Source organism: Seriola dumerili, unplaced genomic scaffold (assembly GCF_002260705.1).
Source record: "Seriola dumerili isolate Sdu_G_001 unplaced genomic scaffold, Sdu_1.0 BDQW01000012.1, whole genome shotgun sequence".
NCBI classification, from domain to species: domain Eukaryota; kingdom Metazoa; phylum Chordata; class Actinopteri; order Carangiformes; family Carangidae; genus Seriola; species Seriola dumerili.
Genome location: NW_019174267.1, coordinates 788,913 through 813,054, shown reverse-complemented (window position 1 = coordinate 813,054; position 24,142 = coordinate 788,913). Strand labels below are relative to the sequence as shown.

Genomic DNA, 24,142 nt, shown 5'->3' with positions numbered 1-24,142 from the left:
AAAACCTTTGTGTGACTGGCTCCAGGAGACGAGGGTCACGTCTTCATGCTGTTATAGAGTAAGAAGGAGTCATTTTGGATCCTGTTTGCCTGATTGACGTTCATACACAGCTCCAGTAATTACCACAGCAGCCGTAAACAGCAATCCCAAAACTTCAGAACGTCTCTCTGTGACATCACCGGGCAAACCATGACAGACGTGAGCGCCAATTTACTCCCCGACAGACAAAATGTCTAATTTGTGTTATTTGCCGCATCTGGCGGACGCGTCTCATCCAGGGCAAAGTGCTTCCGCTCAGATGTCTGAGACGACGACGTCAGATCAAGAGAAGACTGATATGGAATGACAGGAAAGTTGTGCGTGGGAATCGGAGGCCACAGCTCGTTGTGGAGTTTCAGCTCCGCACGTAGAAAGTGCATGAGGACTAGTCTCAGCACCAGAATGTGAAAGTGGTCGAGTGGTCGAGCCAAAAACTCAAAAAGAACACAGGCTTGAATGAATCCCATTCAAAGTGTCTGCAGTGTCTTGAAGAAGCTGTTGACGCAGGCTCCCTGTCGATGGGAGAGAAACTGCTGCACATTCTCAACTGTTTAAAAAAAGAAAATCCCCAAAGCAAGATTTTACAAGTAAACAAAGATGCATCTGAGAAGAGCCGCAGATCATTCAGCCACAAGTCGTCTCTATTTAAAGGGGATTTTTAATTTTTAATTCTCTTAAATAAATTGGGGAAAACAAAGAAAAATTATTGCTGCGTCCAAACTTTCATCATGAGATATTCTGTGTCAGTTGTCAACCACTAATCCCAGTTTACTTTGTATTCAGTGGAGCACACTTGAGGACGATACCGGGGTTTGGAAACTTTCTGAAGGCGTTGTACTTCAAATCCAGTAGACAGATGCTCTCCATTTTAAAAGTCATGAACATTGATTTTCACTCTGAGGCTATAGCATGAGCCGCGTCCGGGGAGTCGGCCTCAATAAAGTTAGACTAAATCTATTAGGATCAGCGTGGACTGGCCATGAGTAGCTGCCAGAAATGAATGTAAATGAGAGCGAAGCTCTTGGAGATGCTGCATTCAGCGCGGGCCGCTCGCATGTGACAAAAGAAAATATTCATATCAAGAAAAGAGAGCTTGAGGAGAGGAAGCTTTGTGAGGATTCCTACAGATTTAAAGAATTCACCATGCAGTGCAAAATGACATGTTATGTAAAGATTAGGCTGCAGTTGCACCACCAACAAGGCTAAAAAGAAGCAGCTATATACAGAATGTAAATGCTTGCTGCTATTTTTATCGCCTTCAAAGGGAACTAAGGAGTCTAAACAAAAGCTTAAATGCAATATATGGCTGAGTGTGGCAGCTAGGAGGAGTAAATTATGGTGGATGGAGCAAGATAGAGGGTGTGAGCCGGGGAGGAAACACCAAGAAAATGTAGTGAGGGGAGGGAAGAGAAAAACAACCTCCTTTGTATTTTTTTTCTGTGTTAAACTGGGCGTGAGACTGGGAGTCAGCGGCAGTGGAGGAGTGTGGTTGCGGCTTGTGGTTTTCACCAGGCGCTAACATCCCAGCAGTGCTCTCAACACGGGGGGAACAGTGGGGACAAAATAGACCCTTCAGAACGTAAGAGGCCGTGTTGGCTCCTCGCGTCCTGAGAGGACAGGCTGAAAAATAAAAGAACCGGCATGTGTGACATCAAGCATGTGCAGTGAAATGCAAATTGTTGTTGCTGTGACTACGGCTGTCAAACACACTCTACTTTGATTTCCCTTTCTTATTGTTGAGGGCAACCTTAAACAAATCTGTTCCTCACACGACCCACATAGACACAAGCCTCGTGTCACATGGATATATAGACACGCTCCCACACGTTCTCCCCGTAAAAACGAATCCTTCCTTTCTTTCTTTCTTTTTTTACACTTTGCTTGTTTTACGGATTAAACAAACAACATGTTAATTAATGAGTTTTAGAGAAGCTGGTGTGCAGTTTGTTTCTGTTTCCAGAGAACCACAGTCCTGCTGACCAACACGCTAACAAACTGCACATACATGACGTCAAGTCCTGGATCTCAACACGGATCTCAAGATCCAAACACTCAGTCTGTTTGTTTGTTTGTTTGTTTGTTTGTTTGTCAGCAGGATTACGTCCTTCTGGTTGGTTGTTATGGCGACAGTTGTTGAAAGAATAGTCGCTATATTTGATTGATACAGTAAATGAAAAATGTATATTATACTTCATCATCTACTTTGTTTTAAATGATCATACCTTGTGTTTGTTTGTTTTTATATTTACATTCCTCAGTAAGACTCATAGTATTGAGTGAATACATTAAACAACCCCAGCAATAACAAACACCTTGTCCAATCCCTTATTAAAGGGTGGCAGTTTTCTGTTTTCTAACATCTAACATCTGCAGTTCCCTAATTCAACCCACCAGAACCATTAAAGTTTAATCTCCCTGTATCTTATCTCATACTGGCCCAGTAATTAATTAATATTGGTCTCAGTTTCATACCTGCTGTGGTGTAGTGTGCCTGTAATTAACTGTCTGCAGTATAGTGTGTAGTGTCTAAGCTTTATCACAGGATAACTAAATCTTTTTTCTTTGTTTCACACTGTGTTCTTGTCCAACACTGGACTCCCATCCTGTACCGCCGCCTCACCTTCCCTTAATCCCGATTTCCCTGAAGGGACAATATATTTTTCATTTCTGTGACGCTCAGCATCAGAAGCTACAGACAGCTTACACGTTGTATGTTACCATAACATATTCTTTAATCCTACGCTTCACAGCCCTTTCTTCTCCTGGTAGCGCTGAAGAAAAGTGAGCTGCGAGAACATGAAGGTGAAAACTGCAGGTATGAAATATACTGAGGGAACAAAGGGAGAGGGACCGCCTGCAAGAAATGAACTATGGCAACGCAGAAAATTGGGCTAGTGAATTCAGAGCAGAGCAGGGTACACACACACACACACACACACACACACACACACCTGCAGGCAGCAGCAGTACAATGCAGCCTTGTTATATCCACCTTCAGTGGAGTCAGTGTTCAGGGCAATTATCCAGAGAGTTGCCACACCTAGAGAGAGGCCCACGAGTCGGCCACTGAGCTGTAGTTGGACAAACGGCACCAGCTGTTACACTCTAACGATTAAAAAAAACAACCTCTGCTCTCAAACATATTTTTTTTTACTGCTTCCTTCAAAATATCTCGATGCCGTGAAGCTTGGAGAAAAAACACACACACACTCTCAGAATGATAAGTTGGTGTATTGGCACCCGGCTTTGGTCTTGGGCGAATAAAAGTAAACAGAGGGCAGCTGCCAACTGTCCCGAGCCATCAGTTCAGCCGCGCTGCAGCTGATGAAATGTGGGAGGACGTGGGGAGAGGAAGTTGCCTCCTTCCCTTTACTGTCTCTGTGCACATCCTGGGATGTGTCAGGGCAGTCACAGGCTGTCACTGTGAGCTGCGAAGAGCAGCAGATTTCATGAGCAGCAGCCATTAGCTTATACATAGAACATGAGCCACCAGTCCGTTTCTAAAGGGAAAATGTGCCTTAAAGAGTTTTATACTGTTTGATTCATCAGCCTGTGACGTTCAGTTCAAGACTCATTCACTAATTCATACATCTGTCATTTGTGCCTCTTTTCCTTAAAGCCGCCTTGTAAGTTCCCAAGATGACACTAATAATAATAACAATAATTATAATAAAACATTTTATTTATAAGAGCCTTTCAGGACGCCCAAGGACACTTTACAGAACAAATAAAAACATTCAGAAGCATAAACAAGATAGACAAAGTATGAATGAAATGATGTAATATACACAATATACATATATATACTGTGTATATATATGTATATACATGATGACTTCCATTAGAATCAATATATTGATTGGTAGTGATTATCAATTAATCTCTGAGTTTATAAAATAGTAAAATCCTATAAGGGATGTGTCGATGCCATCCACTGGATCGGAATCAGGCCCGATCCTTATTTTACTGCGTGGATCGGGTGTCACGAGAATCAATATTTTGTTGCCACGGTGACGACAAAGTTACTTATTCTATCCTAAATAATGCCTTCAAATGTATTTTTGTTTGTATTTATGATAAGAAATTGAAAAAAGAAAGACATAATATTTAAGAGGCTGTAACCAAATGTTTTGTGTTTTACTTTATAAATTAATTGATGATTCATTGATTATAACCGCTGATTGATGAATCAAGTAATTATATCATTACCCTAGTCTAATAATCAGACCACTGCCATTTAGTTTTGTCTACATCCTTATTAGAAATGAACTGTTTATTTATATTCCACTGTTTTAATGAAAACACAGTTGCCAGTTTATTAGGTACACCTAGCTAAAACCCAAGTGTCTATTAAAACAGACCTGCAATAAACTTTCCAACATCCGTGAAGGTTTTAATGTTCATTTTATAGAGTGCTGATTGATGAATCACATCTATAACAACTTGGGCAACATGGACTAATAGCCTGATGCTATAACACAATACAGCTCAACAGCACCACAAACTACACCCTGCTACCAGCTGAAGCGGTGACTGTTTCAAGCTGTTCAGAGCTGCTGTATTACACTGCAACTTTAGCTAAAGTTTACTTTCTGACCCGGGAATTGAGTGTATATTATAATATTTATTTCTGTTTGACCTGCTGAAGAGAGAAGGCGATATGAGCAGCAGATTAGAGGTCTAGAACGAGGCTTACGCTAACCAGCAGCTTCTACAGGAAGGGTGTCAGCTTTTAGTATTCAGACGGGTTTAGTAGAACACACAGGAGCTTATAGCTGCACACAGGCAAAGTCAGTGATGCTTCTTATTCTAAATTTTGCACATAAAGTGACATCTCTCACTCTATGACAACATATTCCTCCACATGTGACAGCTGAGAATCAGCTGAAAATATAGACTTTATTAATAAAAAAAAACCAGTTGTTTAGCGTCGATGTTTTTGAACGACTGAGAAATGTTTGTGCTCTCAGACGTCACTGATGCAACAGCAAGACAAACACACCATGAGACGGCAGAACACAAGGAACGTCTCCGTCTGTTTTAGGATGGATTTCTCTTTTATACAGCCCTACTGCCTTCATTAGAGTTGAGATTCATTTTTAATGTGCCACATGTAATATGGAACAGCTTCATCTGGGAGAGTTTAAGACCTCTGCTAACCTAACATAAGGGCACATTGTATGGCAGTGGATTCCTCTGCACTTTGCCAGCCAGCCGTGGCTTTGAGAAGTCAGCGAGGCCTTAAGTTCCTGAAACCCCTCCAGAAAAAAAAAAGAAAACCTTATGGGAGGGAATAGCTTGAGGAATGGTTGGTATTCTGAAATGTTGTTCTTCTCCACAAGTTTATTTCTGTCTTTCATCGAGGTCCAGGGAAAAACATTCCCCTAGCCAATCAGAGAGCTTCGTTCTCACACATCACCACGTTTCCACAGTCACCACATACTGATGAGACTACTGATCGTAAAGGACAACACGACGGCCCGTGTAAAAGAGCGGCTTCATAAGCAAATCACTCAACTGGTGAACAGTCAGCTCAAGTATGATTAGTCTAATCCCTCCGTTAAGTAAACCAAGTGCAACATTCATTAACCAATTCACACAAGATAAATGAAACCTAGATGTGGTTTATCCCCTCTAATTAGACAAACTCAGCTCACCAAAGCTCCAGATTTATCAAATTAAACCTCCGCACACTCACTGACATCTGCGCTGGAGCTACAATACAAAATGAAAGAGAAAAAGTGAGAAAAGAAAAGTAGAGAAGAGGAGAAGTCTCTCCTCTGGACAGACAGACAAACGTGAAAATGACTTACCTCTCACTTCTCTCACACTGCACTCTCTCCCAGCTGTCCCTCGTCTCCCCTCAGTGTATGACAAAACTTCCCAAACTGTTTCTTACCACAGGCTCTCTGTCTCTCTCTCTCTCTCTCTCCCTCTCTCTCTCAACATGGGTGCACATGTGACTGTCACTGATCCTCCAAACAGCATAAAAAGGTGGCATCTAGTGGTGACTCCAGGTACTGCACTTGAAAAGCAACAGTCATCCCTCGCAGAGCTGCTGGCCCGCGGACACTTCTCAGAAAAAAGTAATTTATAGGCTAATTTGCTGTGATCCTGTGGGCGATTTAAAAGCAGGAGCTGATGAATACAAATAGCTACTTATAATAAATAGGAATAGTTTTGACTGTCCACAAACACCGAACTGGTTTATAAGCAAATTCTTTTTCATTAAAGGAAGCAACAGTCGTATTTTCATCATATACTCCTGACAACTTATTTACTCAGATCATCAAAATGAAGAGGCCTTTGAATCTGCCTTTGTCAGTGATATTCTTCTTTTTAATGTATATTCCATTGAGTGCATACATATACATATATACTATATAATATACACATTAACACGTGATGATTAGTTCACACCGGACACACAGAGGGAACGGGACAGCATGGGGAGACAGAAAAGATTAAATAAAGCAACAAGGAAAATAAATAGCATTTTCCTGAGCTTGGGACTGGAACTCAGAGATCTCCTCTTGACACCGTTGTACATTTCTTCTTTGTTTACTGTCAGATATTTCTTGTCTTTACTGTTGGACGCCTGTATTTAAAGAGTGACGAGGAAACTCCAAGCTTGTATGGCACACACATTAAGAATGGTATTTCAGTGACATCTTGTATCCAGTATTTTAACTTTTTAAATGGGAAAACTCAGACAAAAATTATTATTCACAGCAGTAGCAGAGTATTTTTTTATTTATATATCTTTGAACACAACTGGAGGGGATCTCTATAAAATACAGCACAAAAGGTCACTTCGCTGAGTTTCACTGCGATGAAGAGAGACAACAAACTGCACCCCTGCAAGCAGCTCTGTACTTAGCCAGAGCAATGCTCTCAGCTAAATGCTAACACCAGAATGCTAATATGCCTGTACGTCTGCACCAAATCTCCCACAGCTACGCATCCAGAGATATTTCAGTCTGAACCGAAGCGGTGAACCGGCCGGCACGCGTCCCTGAAGCCGTGCTGCGAGCGTGGCTCAGAATATTTGACTGATTCAACTGTAGAAACAACGATAGAGGCGAGTAAATTAACGAGGGTTTCCTCTCTTGCTCACTAACGACGTGACTGTGTGCTTGTGGGTTTTTATAGTTAATTTCCTCCAGAGATCGGGAGACAAACTTTTTGTTCTTGCCATCAACAGTTTAAGTGCATTACAAAACTACGTAGGTCTGAGTTTGGTCTCTGGCTTTGAGCTCAGCTTGAGTCAGAAGCACTGGTGGGATGATGAGTAGATATTAAGAATCATATATGGCCAAGTATGTTGACACTGAACTTCTCACGTGCTTCATTTACTGTGAATAACTGTTAAAAAAAAAGCTAGTTTAAACTGTCCAATATTCCACAAAAAAGCAAATTTCTGTATCTGAACTTTGTGTTTTCCTCTTTCCTCTAAAGACCCCTCAGGTTTCTATAGTGACCCTTTTGAGGGCCCTGACCCCTAGGTTGGCAACCACTGGACTAAACTAGGTAACTGTATATAAAACCACACATTGATGCAGTATTACAATTCTAATTAAAAGAAAACACTTACGTACCTTTACTCCGGTAGGATTTTGAATGTAGTACTTGTACTTGTAATGGAGTTCATCGACACAGATGTATTAGGACTTACAGGCACATTAATAGCAGGTTATTGGTATTTTTGTGCGTTCATTTCCAGGTTTTTGCTAATTTTGTATGTTCATATCCAGGTTATTAGCCAGGAACCTGCAACACTGAAACAGAACACACACACACACACACACACACACACACACACCTTTAGACCTGAGTGTGACAGTGAGGAGATGTTATGTGCGTGTTATTGCTCAGTGTTATTATCACACTGGAATAAATAAATGCATGCACAGTAAGATGATTTAGACTCGCAGCTGTTTTGCAGGAATCGTTCTTCGACCTCACGCGTCTGATTGAACTGTTCATACACTCCACACTCGGCTCAAAGAGGAAAGGAACCAGTGGGATTTGCTTATTTCCTGAGTCTTCCTGAGTGCAGCACACCGAGAGCAAAGATGGGTCTGCAAACTCAAACTTAACATAACACACATGGTACTGTGAGAAAATCAACATGATGGTTTTTTTTGTCAAACACAGGAGAACATGTGTTAGTTAGCACATCCTAACTGCACTGATGTAGGGCTTTGTTTGTTTTTGTCTGTGGGGGGGAAAGTGTTTGTGGAGGGAAAAAAGGAAGCTCTTTGAAATCACTCAGGTAATGATCAGCACCTTCTATTTATACTGTCAGCAGCTGTGAGATATTGTTACTACCTACAAGGTTGGCGATGGAGTAAGTGACATTATCATTATGGGGCTAAAGGGTTGAGGTATTGCTTTTGAATACGGCGAGCAAAGCAATCGCACCAAATGTAATGCGTTTTTTTTTTTTTTGCAAATAGGACTAATGTTCAGGAAGCTGTTTCTGGAGGGCAAGAAATATATCAGGAGCAGGTGCCTCAGTACAGTTATTAAATTAAAATCCCATAATGCACTGGCACACGGTAAAATGCAGAGCAGACTGTAGTCTTTGTGTAATTAAATATTTCACATATTTCTCATTTCATGGAAAATGGTGCAATTTACAGTCATTTAAACATTATTGCATTGCAGGAAAAATGTTCCAGTTTAATTCTTCCAATAAACATTATTGCAGCAACAGGTTTTCAGACAGGTGCCCCAGTCATCAGCGCTCACAAAACACGAGTGAACCCACCGTCTGATACATCTAGAATAGACACTAACACCTTCAGTCTCTTTTGCTTTCAGCCATCTTCCACACACACTGTGCTGGGAATCCCCTGCAGCCAAACTCAATTGGAAATATCCAGTCCTGCCGCCCTTTGTCTCTGCATTGTTGAACCAGTTCCTGGTACTTGGTGGCCTCCCTCTCTGGGGCCGTCTGTTCTGTTTTGTTTGTTTGTTTTTTTCTTCTTTATTTCAGAATGACTAAGATATTCTTTCCTTGTCTGTCATTCGAAATGAATGTTATTTGTTTGTTTGAGTCGGAGAAGCCTTGTCATTACAGTCCACTGTCAAACTAGGCTGGTTGAAACACTTGCAGGCTGTTTTTGAATGTTACGCCCATTGTGCTCCACAAACCGTTTCCTTGAGGATGACAAAACACACAAGTACAAATATTAGCTCAAATAGCCACAATCTGAAAGAACTGCTTTCTGACTTAGTGCTAGTTATTTAATATAACACCTGTAACTAAGTCCCAGTTAAGATAGTTTCTCATAGCTGAATTATAAGACATATGTATATGAGATTTTTAATATAATTATGACTTAAAAAGCTAATGGATTGAACTTTGTAAATCATTGTCTACAATACGCTTGATTTATAATTCAATCAACTTTATTTATATATATTATATATATATATATTTATATACTGTAGCACTTTGTGTGCAACTTAAAAAGAAAATGACTCTGTTAAGAGAAGAGGAAGAAAACATGTCAAACAACAAAATAAAGTAAAAAATCACATAATGTACATAGAAAAAACAAAAATATATATAAAATAAATAAAATTTAAATACCACAGCATAAGAAAAGTTCTGCATTGAAAATCTTGCTTAAGCAAAAGTGTGTATTAAGTAATAAGTATTATTAGCAAAATCCTAAAATATGAAAAGTAACAGTACAAACAATACAGATAATGGCCCCTTTAACTGGTAGTTGTTTCATGGTGGAGACGGTGACATAGCACAATGATATGGGTGCCTGCAGGCTCGGTGGACCCTCTTCCCTTTGACTATAGTCTATTCTCAAAAACAGGAAAAATTGAAGAAAAATTCAAGGTTTTTTGAGGCCCCTCCCCATGTTGGGGCCCTCTGTACTTTATTCCACTATTCCAATCACTACTATGTAACTGTAATTTAAATACTTTAGGGTGTTTCAGTCTGTCACGGTGCGTCATATTTTAGGTCATATTATTTTTATATGTAAAATTTTAAAATCTTAGTCTTTTTTTTTTTACATCTTTAGTCAGTGACATTTTAATGGATCAAAAAGAAGAATATTTCTCTGTGAATTGTATTGGAGTATAGTTATAAGTGTTGAATGTTAAATACAGTACTTAAGTAAATATCCCAAATTACTTTCCACCACTGAAAGATATATAAATTAACTTTGTAAACAACAGCCTAATTCGTCATAGTTCATGAGTTTTATTTATATTTACGGCAAATGTAACAATATAACAAATATAACAATTATATTGTTATATTTTACTTGTTTATAAATAATTATTCGACTGTTTATTTTCATCATTTTGCTGCAGGAGTTTCTGAGTTTCGCTCATGGATGTTTTATAATACTTCATGGTGTTACCTGCGCGTTCCCGGTGCCTTCTTCCTCTTGTGCTGCGCGCTCCCGCCCCTGTGACATTCCGCCCGGCCTCACGTGTTTTCTGTGTATAAAAGGGTCCCAGTCTCTGCTCATTATGTCCAGTGTGTCACCAGACAAACGGAGAAAAATGGAGTCAGCGCTGAACCAGCTGAAGAAGCACACGGTGGTGGTGGCGGACACGGGGGACTTCAACGGTAAAACGGCGCAGCTTCAATTACATGCTAATGTTAGCCGGTTAGCTTGATAACTCAGCCGTTATCAGTTAAATGTTAGCATCAGTCTCACTCATGTTAATGTTAGCTAGCTAATTAACGTGCTAACCAGCTCCTGTGAGGTTTTGGGTTAACTTTATAACTGCAAAATTTGACAATCTGATAATCCGATTACTTGTTATTAACGCTACCGAATTTAGCAACTGTAGCTACTTTACGTTAGCCGCACTAGCAACTAACGCGAGAGCGCAAGTATTTTGTTTACTTTAGCCTCGTATCAACCTCCCAAATGTCATAACTATAGCTACACCTATTGAGCATGTGTACGTGGTGGGGATGTAAATGATGTGGTGGCCAACTAACAGAGTGAACACAGAACAAGGTGTAAAATGTAAAATGTGATTTCCTTCCTCGTTTGTTCCTTTTTATGGCAAAGAGGAAAAGGTCATGTTAGTCAATTGGACAGAATGAGGAAGAGTGTGCAGTAATACTATTGCACTATGATGCAAACCACACAGTTCCTCATGCACAGGCTGCAGACTCAGGATGACATGACAGAACTGGTTCTGTGACTCTGCAGCCAAGCGTGACAAGCTGAAGGCTGATCCTCTCATTTCCCAGCAGGAGTGGGAAATGTTTGCATTCGGCCACTAATGATTAAACAGCTTCTAATTATATATATATATTTGTTGTTATCTACCAATCTGGCAAATATTTTCCTCATTGATTATTGATTTTTGTCTATAAATTAGAATACATCATTTCCCACAGATGAAGGTGATGTCTTTAAGCTGATTGTTTTGTGCAACCAACAATCCCAAACCCAAAGATATTCAGGCTGCTCTCATGTACAGCAAAGAAAAGCAGCTAATTGTCACATTTAGGAAGCTGGAACCATCAAATGTTTGTCAGAATAATTGCTGAATGTCTTCTTATTCTCTGTGGACTAATCAATTAACTTTGGATTTCTAGTTTGCAATGACGTTTTTCAAAACATTTCTTTATTGAAATTTTTGTTTTGTTTAAAACACAAGAAAAACACAAACGCAGAACAAGAAGACACATATAAGATCAGAAGTGCAGCACATAGGACAATAAATAAACAATAATGAGTAAAATTATACAACAATCACAAATAATAGTCTTACAGTATACATTGTGTGTGTGTGTGTGTGTGTGTGTACATATATAATGTGCTATACTGCATTTTAGACAAACTGACACTGAGTCATACATACTGTGGTTTGGCACAATAACACAAACTGCTGTATAATTTATTGCAGTGCAACAGGGCTGAATTTATAATCTTATTAATCAATTAGTCACTTGACTTTTCTTTTTTTTTTTTTTTCAGAGTAATTAATTGTTTTATGCATTTTAAATCATCAAGTAATTTGGTTATATTTTGGTTTTGTTTTGTTCATCAGGCAAATCTAACAATTAAACTTAATTAGTACCTTTCATACAAATGAGTGCGATTTAAGTACTTCACTCATGACTGACGAGCTAATAAGAGGAAATTACAAATAAGGAGTAAAACAACAGAACAATTTGAAGATGTCACCTCGGACAGTGCTGATGTCTCATCCAGTATTTTATTTATATTTTTTTATAGATTAAAGCATTAATCAAGAAATAATTGACACGTTAACTGAAGATTACAATAATTCATTTGTGGTTGTACAATCCAATACAGAAACGGCACGGTGAGAATTTTCCAGCGAGCAGCAGATACTTTTTCACATCACAATATCCTCCACATCAACAGCAGCAAACAATGCTGATATTCACAGTTTTATCAAAACATCTCAGTCATGGTGAACACCTGTCTGATCTGGCAACAAACAAATCAAAGATGTTACACACAGTCTGTGATAAAACTCGTTACTCAGGGTTCATGCAGCTATTGGTTTCAAAGTGTGTGTGTGTGTGTGTCTTGTTTAATGGTGTAACATTTCTAGGGTTTCTCTTGTTGCAAGTTTAGACATGTTCAAATTGAGCTTCAGCTTCATGTAAGAAATGCAATAACGTGGTCAAACGTGGTGTAACACCATAGTCTTGCTTCACTTGTGTAAGTGGTGGGGGGGGGGTGAGCCGTCAGGAATAGTCTGACAGTGACGGGGAGCTGAGGGGGCACTTGTGAAATTTAGCACAAGGCTACTTGGTAAATAATTAACCGGCACAGTTACAGATGGTTTAAAGAAGATGCACATTTAGGTGAAGATTCCTTATGAGATGTGATGTCAGCAGGTCAAGTGCTGCGTGTATCTTTACTAATCTCACATTTAGATGCAGGCAGCAATCTGACTTTGAATTCTAAGTAAATTGTGGATTTTTGTTTAATTATTTAAGGTTATCATGAGGATAAAGTTGTTGTTTTTACTATTTCCCTGCACTGAAAAAATAGTTTTTCTGTTCACAACCAGGGCACGGCCTGCAGTCTAATGAAAACACATTCACCAGGGTTGTTGCTGCTTATTTTATGGTTAATTAGATGTTCTCCCCCCACATGCTTTCTACACATGCCTCTGGATATTAACCTGATGCTCCCACGAAACTACCAAATCACCTGCCTGTGAACGTACTTGTCTGAATTAATCTGGTTATCTGCAGTAATTGTGCTGTAGCCTCGGTGGCATTTTGGAATTGGCTTTTGAATTATGGATGGCTTTTAAAACGACCCGTACGGCGGACAGACCAGACTCCATCTTTTGGGAGTACTGCTATAATCAGCACTTTAACGGTGTAGTATCTTCTTGAACCGTTGATCACGAGTATTTAGTCCAAACCCACTGACCTACAGAAGGATCCAACTTTTTTTTTTTTTTCTGGAGGGGGGTGAGAGAGATAACTGGCTCCAGAACAGAGGCGTGCTTTGTTTTTTAGGCTGAAGAGCTGGCAGCACTGACTGGACTCAGTGGCTACAATCGAGCACAAAACCACTGTGCCCCGTGAAAAGGCCCCTGCTGCTCATGCATATCAAATTAAAATCTGCAGTTCAGTTCGGGATGATTATTAAAACCAGCTCTGCCAGAGTTCAGTAGATCATGAGATAAAACTCGGCCTCGTGCAGGCCAAGTGACTTTTTGCTGCAGATCATTAAACTAATCAATTCTTTCAGTCAATTTGTTATAACTTTAGTTTTTAAGTTTGGCAGTCTAATGATTCCCAGAAGCACAGAATCAAGATTTTTTCAATAAACAAAAGACTAACAATAAGCTTTGTCTTCCCCAAGGCGATCTTAAGCTGTGTATTCTTTATGTGTAACAGGAAGAAACTTTTATCCATCTGCCTCCTACTGAATCTGAATAGGTGCAGTAATACGTCTGAACAGCAGATGGCGCCGTTTCTGTCTGACAGCGGCCGTGTACTGTAGATTCAACATGCCAGAGTTCTGTCTGTCACTCCATCTGATGTTCTTTACCTCAACACAGACGAAATCCACATTTGAATGAATCAAAAATGTTGAATTATGGTCCGTCAGTGAGAGAGCCGGAGTTCAAACTTGATCTCTGGGGCTTAAATGTCCGAGTTACACGTGTCTGTCAGGAGACACGACTCTGGGAAGGTTTGAAATTAGAAACCAGATGTTTATATACTTATACTTAGGTATGTGTATGTGACATGTCTCTGTGTCTTCCTGTCCTGCAGCCATTGACGAGTACAAGCCTCAAGATGCCACCACTAACCCGTCTCTTATCCTGGCTGCTGCCAAGATGCCGGCCTACCAGCACCTGTTGGATCAGGCCATTAAATACGGCATCGCCAAAGGCGGGTAAGAGGCTCTTGAGATGTGTACCTGTTGGATTACACTAAACCCGAATATAAACAGCACTGAAGTGCGTGTCATTTGCTTAAGGAAGGGGAACATTTCATGTGGTTTTGCAGATGTTGCACAGTGAGCGATTCCTCTGTGCAATGTGTTGACAAAGTTCCTTAATTTGATGCAGGCTGGGAAATGTAATGTTCGGCTTTTCTGCTTAAACCTGAAGTTTGTGATGCATTTTAATGAGTGTGATTCTCAGATTCATGTGGTGGAGGCGGCTTAAACACTAAAAACTGCATTTACAGTGTTGAGAGATGGTTTCCATACATAATTTAATTTGGTGTTGGTGTCTTTGCACCTCACTGGTCGAGTGCCAGAGCTGTCGCACAGCTTCAGCCTGACGATCCCACAAAATTACAGCAATTTGAATGTGCAGAAGTTGAATGTTGCAGCTTTTAAAGATATACAAGATTAAATTTTACTGAAGAAAATATAAAAGTGATGGAGTGATTTTTGTTTGTTACCGTCGTTTTATCAAAACTGAAATTACAGCTCGTGTGGTTTTGATATCACACTTGGCCATATTGTGATTTTGATTATATTTTGATTAATTGTGCCGCTCTAGAATAATACACAATGTCCAATGTCTTTCGATGAAATTCCTCTTGGTCCAGTGTAAGTGAGACGTTGATCACCGGCTTCATGTTTCCTTCTGTGTGCAGCACTGAAGAGGAGCAGGTCGCCAACACCATGGACAAACTGTTTGTGACGTTCGGGCTGGAGATTCTCAAGCTGGTCCCAGGCAGAGTCTCCACCGAGGTGGACGCCAGGTGGGTGCTAACAACCTGTCACAAGGTGCTGATTATGACAGGAAGCATCTTTACTATGTTTACCTTTTCAAAATAATAATAATTATACTGATGAGGCAGGACTCGTAAAAGTAGCCGGACAGCTGGTTATGTCACCGCTCTGATGTGGAAATCTTTATTACACTTTGCTTTTAATGTCTTCTTCTATAATATAAGAGTAAAGACTGCAATCATTCAGCAGTAACACGGGACTTCAGTTTGCCTCTCCTACATCTATCCACACACCCAGATAAAGTTGCCGTGGAAGAAGCTGGTTTAATTATCAGGAGCAATTGGAGTTCAGTGTGTTGCTGCAGGACATGTAGACAGGAGTATCTGGGGATCAAGCCGCTCCTGTGATTAATAAACCCGCTCTACCTGCTCGGCCACAGGCGCCCCCGATAAATCATCGCAAATTGGCTGAAAGAAAATGAAGTAATTGAGTGTGGATGCCAAATTTGAGCTGTTGTATGATGACTGCTGTTTCTCCTGACAGATTATCTTTCGATAAAGATGAAATGGTTGCCAAGGCCCTCAGGCTCATCGCTCTGTACGAAGAGGCGGGCATCAGCAAGGAGCGCGTGCTCATCAAGCTGTCGTCAACGTGGGAGGGGATTCAGGCCGGCAAGTGAGTGAATTGTTTTACGTCTGTGTCGCTTTTTATGATGTTGATGGGTTTCAACGCTCAGATATGTGAAGCAGTTATGATCTTGACTGTGGGTGAATACAACAGGGTTTCTTTAACAGTGGAGGTGAAAGTTAATGAACCACAGCTAATGAAGATGATGTAATTAAAGCAGCAACTTGGGGTCAAAGTGCAGAGTCACCATCGGTAACACTGTTGGACTGTTCTACATCATGTCTGAGTGTAGATATTGACCAGATGTGGTCAGATTGTGTCTTTAATATGTGATGAAGGGTGTCGCCACACAAACAGGATACAGAGTGTGTATGTGACTGTGCACGAGACACCTGCTAGGACAATTTAAAATCAGATCCATTCTTTAGGTAAAACAATTGATTAGGTGATTGACAGAAACTCAACCTGCAAAATCATGTAAATTATTCATTTAAGTTGATGATTAAATAAAAATTGCTAAATGTTTTTTTTTTCTCTCGTGAGAATTTGCTGCTTTTCTGTTTTCCATCATTATAAACTGGCTATCTGTAGGTTTTGGACTGTTACCATGGTAATACCTGAGTTTTGGTTCAGATACCTGGATCACTGTAGCACATATTAAAGCAGTGCAAAGTAAGACTGAACTTTGTCTCAGTTAAAAAGACTGAGGTTGACGCAGTGGGAGGTTCTGCTTGAAATGTCAGAGGGGAAAACGCATGTTCACATATGGACATATTACTGATTGTGATGTGTTTGAATATTATTTATTTTTTGTGCAGGGACCTTGAGGAGAAGCACGGCGTGCACTGCAACATGACCCTGCTGTTCTCCTTCGCTCAGGCTGTGGCCTGCGCAGAAGCACAGGTGACGCTGATCTCACCTTTCGTGGGACGCATCTTCGACTGGTACAAGGAGAACACAGACCGCAAAAGCTACGAGCCACACGAAGATCCAGGTGATGAAACCTGCCGCTGCTGACGTGTAGTGCAGAGACTTACATGAGCCACACAACCTTAGATACTTCACCGTGTTGATCCCAGATAGAATCACATTATTGGTTCAAAATAAATGAGTGTTTAGGAGCAACAAACTCTGATCTGTGTAGGATTCGATACTAAACTGTGATATATATTTGGTCATATCGCCACCAGGTTTCAAGGTGATCTGTGACTAGAAGCGTTAATTCACATCCACCGATCAATCCGGGCGTCCTTATAGATCACATTTCATTACTAGCAAACTCACTTACACATGAGAGAATACACAGTGACTTTAAACATAAAAACCCATCAACACAACTAAATAGAAACACCTGCCTCACATGTAACAAACTGTACAATAAACCAGTGCTGACACACACACACACACACACACACACACACACACACACACACACACACACACACACTCACTCTAACCCTTTAATTTCCCCTCCTCTCCATCCCAAGGTGTCCTGAGTGTGACCAAGATCTTCAACTACTACAAGAAGTATGGCTACAGCACGGTGGTGATGGGCGCCTCCTTCAGGAACACGGGGCAGGTGAAGGCTCTGACGGGCTGCGACCTGCTCACCATCTCCCCTGGGCTGCTGGCAGAGCTCAGCGAGGACCACAGCACCGTCACACAGATGCTCACTGTGGAGAAAGGTACCGCTCTGTGGCTCCAAGCCTTCCTGCACAAAACACTGCTTTTATTGAACGGCTTTACCGGCTTCATTTTGACTGACTGTGTGTGTGTGTTGACATTCAGTCGACAAGACACAAGAGAAGGGAAGACGTTACTAAACCCTGGATCACTGCAGTCAGACTGAAGGTTCTGGCGCCGAGCTGGATCATTATAAACACATATAAATGTTTATTAAATGAGGAAACTGTTGTGAAGCTGGAGTTGATGCAAATGAATGAATCAGCGGACTTAATTCTCCCGTCAAACGATGAGTGGCAGGTTGTTCTCAAGGGCCCAGATGCTTCTCATTATTATGAAATATTAAAGGGCACAGAGACTTGGCAGAGGTGACGCGTCGTCAGCTGCGTGTCGGAGTGAAAGTCCGGGTTATTTGAGACGGGGTTGTGCCAGGTAGTGATTTTATAGTCACTGTGTAACCTGCGGAAGAAAAGCCAATATCAGATGAAGTGTTGACTTTCTTCTGAATATTTCCGTCAAACAGCCCCCTCCTTCCTTTGACACTACAGTTCCTTTCAAAACAATCTGTAAAATTAACTGATTCGTTTCTAATTTAAAGGTGAAAATCTGTTCAATTTTTGTTAATTCCACATAATCAGAACTTTTTTGACTCTTTACTTCTCAAAGTTTCTGTAGAGCAGAGAACACAACTTTGGATACATGGGAACAAAATGAAATATTTGTGGAAATGCATTCAAAGCAATCTGCCTTTTTTTTCTTCTTCTTTTTTTGAGTGAAAATAAATAAATTTAAAAATGGGAGCCTTGCATGTGTTTCCACATCCACCTTGATGGTTTTGTTTTTTGCAGCCAAGGCCTGTGATCTGGAGAAGATCCACCTGGATGAGAAGGCTTTCCGCTGGCAGCACAACGAGGACCGCATGGCCGTGGAGAAACTGTCTGACGGCATCCGCAAGTTCGCCGCTGACGCCATCAAGCTGGAGACCATGATCAAAGTGAGACGCCGCTTCCTGTTTTTGGCAAATGTAGAAGTGTGTGTGTGTGTGTGTGTGTGTGTGTGTGTGTGTGTGCACTCGTGCTAATGACGCACTGCAGCCAGGACAGAGATGTTTTCATTTATTCGTGGCGCTTGCCAGACTCTGTGAGCTGACTCTTTGGCTTTTTGTTTTTTAATCACAGGAGAAAATCCTCAACGTGAAAAACGGCCAGTAATGGGACGGCTTTGGCGTCTCCAGCCCTGATGACAGGAAGTACAGAGTTAGGAGCTGCCTTCTTTGTCCCCCCCGACTACCTGATAGAAGGTCCAAAGCACCAGGATGCCTTCCCTCTCCTCGTCTGACCAAACTCCAGGGACCTCTTGAACAGACACCTTTCCTCTCCTGGGCTGGCACTGACTCTGTTTGTTTTCTGACCAAACATAAATGGTGATTTAATGCTAATGTTGGTGTAAAATAGTCTAATATTTACTAGGAGCTTGATCAGAAAGGAGCAAAATAAACACGAAGCAGAAGAAATGTCTTAACGAGACTTGGCTCAGTCTCTTTGAGTAGTGATCATGTGACTGCTGGGAAGGAGCACCAGCTCTTTTCTGCAGGAAGGGACCACAGGTTTTCTACAGACGACTGTAACATCATTCCTCAGAATATTCCATTTTGTTCTTTCAATAAATAAACGTCTCAGCCTTCACAGTTGTGTTCGGATGATTTTTAACTTGAGTTGCGTCACTGCGGCGACCCTGAGGCCATGCGAGGCATTTTAGATGGCGGCGCCGGGGTTGAGGTAAACTACAGTTATTCCTGTCGGTTGCACAAAGCCCTCCTGCTGACAAGCACCTATTGTCGTGCCTCTTTTTACAGCGTGCGGTCGAGCCGGTTCAGCTCCATTCTTCCTCTGCCCGAATTTAAGTGAACTCCACCTTCATCCCTCAGATCTATACAGGAGGAACACACCGACTCAAAGCTCCAGTTCATGTTTGATGCAGGACCAGACATCAACATTGGGTCGGACTTTGAAGCTTCGGTGGCAGGTAATGGATTCATCTTCTCTGTTTTAGACGTGTTTTGATTTCCTTGTTTATTCCAGCAATGGGAGGTTTGAGGAAGCAAACACAAAACAAAGGTTTTACATAATAATGATTATAACTGAGAAACAGATGTTGGATTTTAAGCACATATTAGTGGTTTTATACAGAAATGCTTCTGCAACAAACCTTCATGGAACAAGCGAAGAGGATTTTCTTTTTTTGACTAAGAAACGTGACACTTGTTCACAGCAAAAGATAAAGAAATGAAATATTAAAATAGTTGCAGGTGTTACAGCTTTAGAGCAGTGTCTTGTGAGCGGGGAATAATGAGCTTTTATTCTGAAATGTTTTGTTGAGAGCCTGGTATGCGTGACACTCGGCCGTGCTCCTGAAATGTGTCAGTTCCAGTTTTGAACCTGTTTTCTGAAAACGCAAGTAAAAGACTTTGGCTGTTCAACAAACAACAACAAAACTGTTGGATCCGGTTCTTCTTCAAGCACTGGATTATTTTATTTACGCTGCCTCGTGTGTCAGAATCAATTAAAATCACTTTTAAGTTGAAGTGTAATAAAACCTCTAATTGTTCTACAAATACAGACCCCACATCTTATTACACAACACCAGCCTTATCTCATGTCAACACAGACCAACAATACAGACGTCAATACTCCAATACAGTATTTGTACTGGGCTTATTTTTCTAGAAGTGGAAGATGGATTCTTTATTTTTGCCCTTGAATTAGATTGTAATTATTTTTCCTGCATATTCTCATTGAAATTAAACAGATGTTTTAATTAATCTTTGCTGGAAACGGATTATGATGCCATTGATTGAGAAAACAAAAGGAAACAAGATAGAGGATGATGATATCTGTGCAATAATAGCAAGAGACGATATAAAAGCAAATTAATTAGTAAGGCGTGAATATAAAAAGCGTGGCTCCTGATGATTGATCCAAAATATGAAAAAGTTCTAATGGCTGCTTGAATTAAACCTTCGTCTTGAATCAGAAAACTGCGTCCGGCTTCCAGAAGGACAAACAAAGTGTAGAGTGCAGTTTCTGTCAGTTACTCAAAGAGCAGAACTGGCATCCACTGACTGAAAAGCAGACACTCAACAATCCGTCCAAAAGAGAGAGGATTCACAGATGGAGGATGTGAGCGATCAGCTGCCACAGAGATCTGTGTTTCTGCTCGTTAAAGTGACGAATAATGTTTGTGATGAAACACCAGAAAACTGAATTTGAAAAAGAAAGAAAGATGAAAACCAAGAATCTTTTTCATAACTGAGACACCGCTGAAGCAATCTCCCTCTGAGTGTTAGACATGACACCACACTCATTCATTAACACTAATTATGTCTGTTTAGTGTATATATTAAACCTATTAGAAAAAATGGAACAATTTCATATATTGACATGTATGTTCAGCCCATACAAATATGTTTATATATATATGTATATATAAAATCAATATATGTTCATGTATATACAGTAGAATCCAAGAGACTGAGACCACTTTCCCAGAATCACATGTTTAAAATAAACATAGTATTTTTATGTGTACGTTCTTTAAATAAACTTACTTATATAAATTAAATATATATCATTAACATATATGGTCACAACATGTTATTCCTTCATGTATCCAGAGGATGTATGTATGTGATAATAATATATCCCCTTATAGGTGACACATATAGGTGTCATATATTACTTTTCTGTATGGGGTTTAATCATTTGTTGAGTTACTTCCTGCTTCAACAAGAAATAAAGAATAATAACAGTGATCATTAGATACGATGTTAATCATCATGGTCGTTCAGGCTGACACAGAAGTCATGTTATAGTCCAATCATCAATGTCCCCGACTGATCTGTCCACTGTTTATCTCCCTTTGAGTTTGTGTTTGGGACGTCCTGCCGTGGTCCATCAATGAAGCACACAGAAAAACAGTTTAATCTTCCGTTCACATTTACAGTAAACTGTGAAAATGTTTTTGTTCTAAAAGTGGATAAATAACAGTTACAGAGAAATCTTCTGCTGATCTTAAAGTTTATTTGTTCCATTTCTGTTTAATCACTTGCTCAATAACAATAATCATACAATGAGATATTACATGACATGCTCTGTAGGATTACAAATATGTGACGGCTCCTGTGAGTTCATGCGGTCATGCCGACCACATACCTCTCCTCCATCAGCGTGTACTTTTATATGAAATCTGAATATTCCTCTGGATATGGTGTGAATGTTTGAACAGAGGCTGTGTCGGGCGTCAGGCTCCGGTGGTGGATATCATGTTGGAATAACTGTTTTTAAACCTCGATGTGAAGTCATTCTCACACACCTTTAATATCACATATGTACCGCTCCATGTGTTGCAGAGGTGCTGCTTCATGTCAGCGACGACCGTCACACCAGTCATCGCCTCTTAATTCTCTCTCTCACATTTGCTTTTCAAGATTCCATAGCATCCATCACACCGCAGCAGCACCCCCCACCCCGACCTCACCCCCACCCCACCCCCACCTCACCGACGTCAAACACTTCAGAAAGTGTCAACGCTCATCAACACTCGTTATGCTGGGTAGGTTTTAAAGGTCATGACACAACGCCGACATCTGCTCGTTGATGCTCAGTTTATGTCAGTTTAACTTCCTGTAACGGGCCCCGACTGCTTCTCCTTTTCATCTTTGTATTTCCTGAAGGTTCAGACTTCCTGTGTGACTGAGGAGCTGAGATGCCGCACAGATTCACGCTGAGCATCCTGGTGCAGGGGCTGACTCTGCTCCTGTTGGGCCCCGCCTGCGAGGCCTCCTCTCTGGGGCTGACGGTCCATGTGGTGCCCCTGGACGTAGACGGAGGGAAAACGGTGGGCAGCGTCTCTTTGTCACGGTGCCTTCATGTCCAAAACTGACTGAGTTTCGGTTGTTTATTGAGGCTGTTTGTGGCATCTGAGGTGAAGCAGTAAAGTAATATGAACCTTTTCCACAGTTGGAAAGTGTCGGTGAACTGCAAGTGATTATTTCAGCGTTTTGTTTTTAGGAACTTCACAGCTTTGTATTTCTCTACAAACTTTAATTCCTTAGAAAAACCTTATTACTTTACTTAAGGTCTTCAGGGATTCATTAATGCAGGAAGAAAATATTAATTTTACATCATTTTTTTCAATAATTCCTTCATTTTTCTTACGTTCTAGACAGCAGCCACTTGTTAAACAACGTATATCCTAAAACCACTTACAGTATCTCTCAGTTTAAGTGTAAATTAGGAGGGTGAAAAAGTAATTTAGAAAAATAAACTGAGCACAATTCATTTTATAATGAAGTTAAATTTATTGTAATCTATTAGTTCTATGAATTCATTATTTAATTGTCACATTGAATCCATTAATATCCCTGTGAACTACATGTACGAAACATAAAGTCCTTAATTACAAGTGCCGACATCAGTCCATGATTTAATCCTACTTTTTTAACAGATGGCAGTTTAGATGAATGATTCATCTTCATTTATCTGATGAATTAATCACGTTTCGTGCTGCCACAAATGCCTGAACATTAATGCATTAGTTTTGGTTTGTCAGAAACTCTTCCTGCAGATGTGTGTGGTTTATTGATGAGTGATGACGGGCCGAGCTCGGCCCGCAGGTTTGTTGACCGTCAGCTGAGTCATAAATCGAGCAGAGTTTGTGGCTGTGTGTCTTGCCTTCTTGCAGGTGCGGGCTCATTTCAGTGCCATCGCCCCCAGCCCCTGCCCGGCTCTGTCTGGACTGTGTGCTGCAGGGGAGGACTGTCTGCTCCACCCCACCTCCTTACCTTTCCAAGGCTCCCTGCCCTCCCCGGGCTGGTGCGTCCGCCAGTGGCAGAAAACCGTCCCCAGTAATTACAACGCCTCCGTCACTTTAGGGTATGAGAGTGAAATTCATCGTTCAATAATCACATCATTGACGTTTTTTGGGTACAAGTGCATTTTCAGTAAACAGTGTTTATGAGGAGAGGCTTTAGTGCGTCACATTTTAACTCAGTATAACTCGCGTAAGCTTGTTCTTTACTCAGGTGAAGTTACTGCTTCTATTTATGCGTCTGTTCTGACGTTATTTAAAGTTGCCAGTCAACGTTAACACCTGAAATAAGACATTTTGATTTTAGATGAGATGAGATAGAAGAGGAGAGGAGATAAGATAAACCTTTATTGATCCTTATTATATATCCCTATTTTATTATTTAGGTGTGATGCTCTGCATGTGCAGCCGGTCCTCCAAGCTGATTCATGGCCTTATTTACAGGAGCATGGTGCAGGCGACCTCCAGTGACGTCAGTGAAATGACTTTTATTTATTTGAATTCTTTCTGTTTCTTCAATGTTCAGGTCCAACACAGAGTTTTATGTCTCGATGAGAGCAGGACCAAAGGTCCGAGCAAACAGTGGGAGACTCAATCAGCCTGCTTCTGTTGCTCTCCCTCCTCCACTCAGGTGACACACACACACACACACACACACACACACACACACACACCCACACCACACACACACACACACACACACACACACACACACACACACACACACACACACA

At 40.8% G+C, this 24,142-nt stretch overlaps 3 protein-coding genes across 3 annotated transcripts in view; 2 read left to right on the top strand and 1 right to left on the bottom strand.

Moving 5' to 3' along the window:
* The window catches only part of tspan4 (tetraspanin 4), a 130,518-nt gene extending 124,591 nt beyond the window's left edge, over positions 1-5,927 (bottom strand). Inside the window, exon 1 of the mRNA XM_022750622.1 lies at positions 5,853-5,927. The gene's annotated coding sequence lies outside the window, so the exon portion shown is untranslated. The remainder of the gene's footprint in view (positions 1-5,852) is intronic.
* A 4,532-nt stretch (positions 5,928-10,459) lies between these two features.
* Positions 10,460-19,225, top strand: taldo1 (transaldolase 1). Its single transcript, XM_022750645.1, has 8 exons — positions 10,460-10,645; positions 14,315-14,438; positions 15,152-15,259; positions 15,774-15,905; positions 16,676-16,851; positions 17,345-17,542; positions 18,389-18,534; positions 18,719-19,225. The coding sequence occupies exons 1-8, from the start codon at positions 10,546-10,548 to the stop codon at positions 18,749-18,751; spliced, it is 1,017 nt and encodes a 338-aa protein (XP_022606366.1). The 5' UTR covers positions 10,460-10,545; the 3' UTR covers positions 18,752-19,225.
* A 2,850-nt stretch (positions 19,226-22,075) lies between these two features.
* LOC111225385 overlaps positions 22,076-24,142 on the top strand; it is a 10,584-nt gene continuing 8,517 nt past the window's right edge. Inside the window, exons 1-4 of the mRNA XM_022750221.1 lie at positions 22,076-22,151; positions 22,273-22,436; positions 23,283-23,473; positions 23,935-24,039. Coding sequence (XP_022605942.1) covers positions 22,305-22,436; positions 23,283-23,473; positions 23,935-24,039 — 428 coding nt within the window. The 5' untranslated portion in view covers positions 22,076-22,151; positions 22,273-22,304. The remainder of the gene's footprint in view (positions 22,152-22,272; positions 22,437-23,282; positions 23,474-23,934; positions 24,040-24,142) is intronic.

What these genes read in the sequence shown, in the direction of transcription:
- taldo1 (XM_022750645.1), top strand. Translation starts at nt 10,546, where the DNA reads ATGTCCAGTGTGTCACCAGACAAACGGAGAAAAATGGAGTCAGCGCTG. An exon ending in GAGGGGATTCAGGCCGGCAA is followed by an intron (nt 15,906 to 16,675) that starts GTGAGTGAATTG and finishes TTTTTTGTGCAG; the next exon opens with GGACCTTGAGGAGAAGCACG. An exon ending in AGCTGGAGACCATGATCAAA is followed by an intron (nt 18,535 to 18,718) that starts GTGAGACGCCGC and finishes TTTTAATCACAG; the next exon opens with GAGAAAATCCTCAACGTGAA.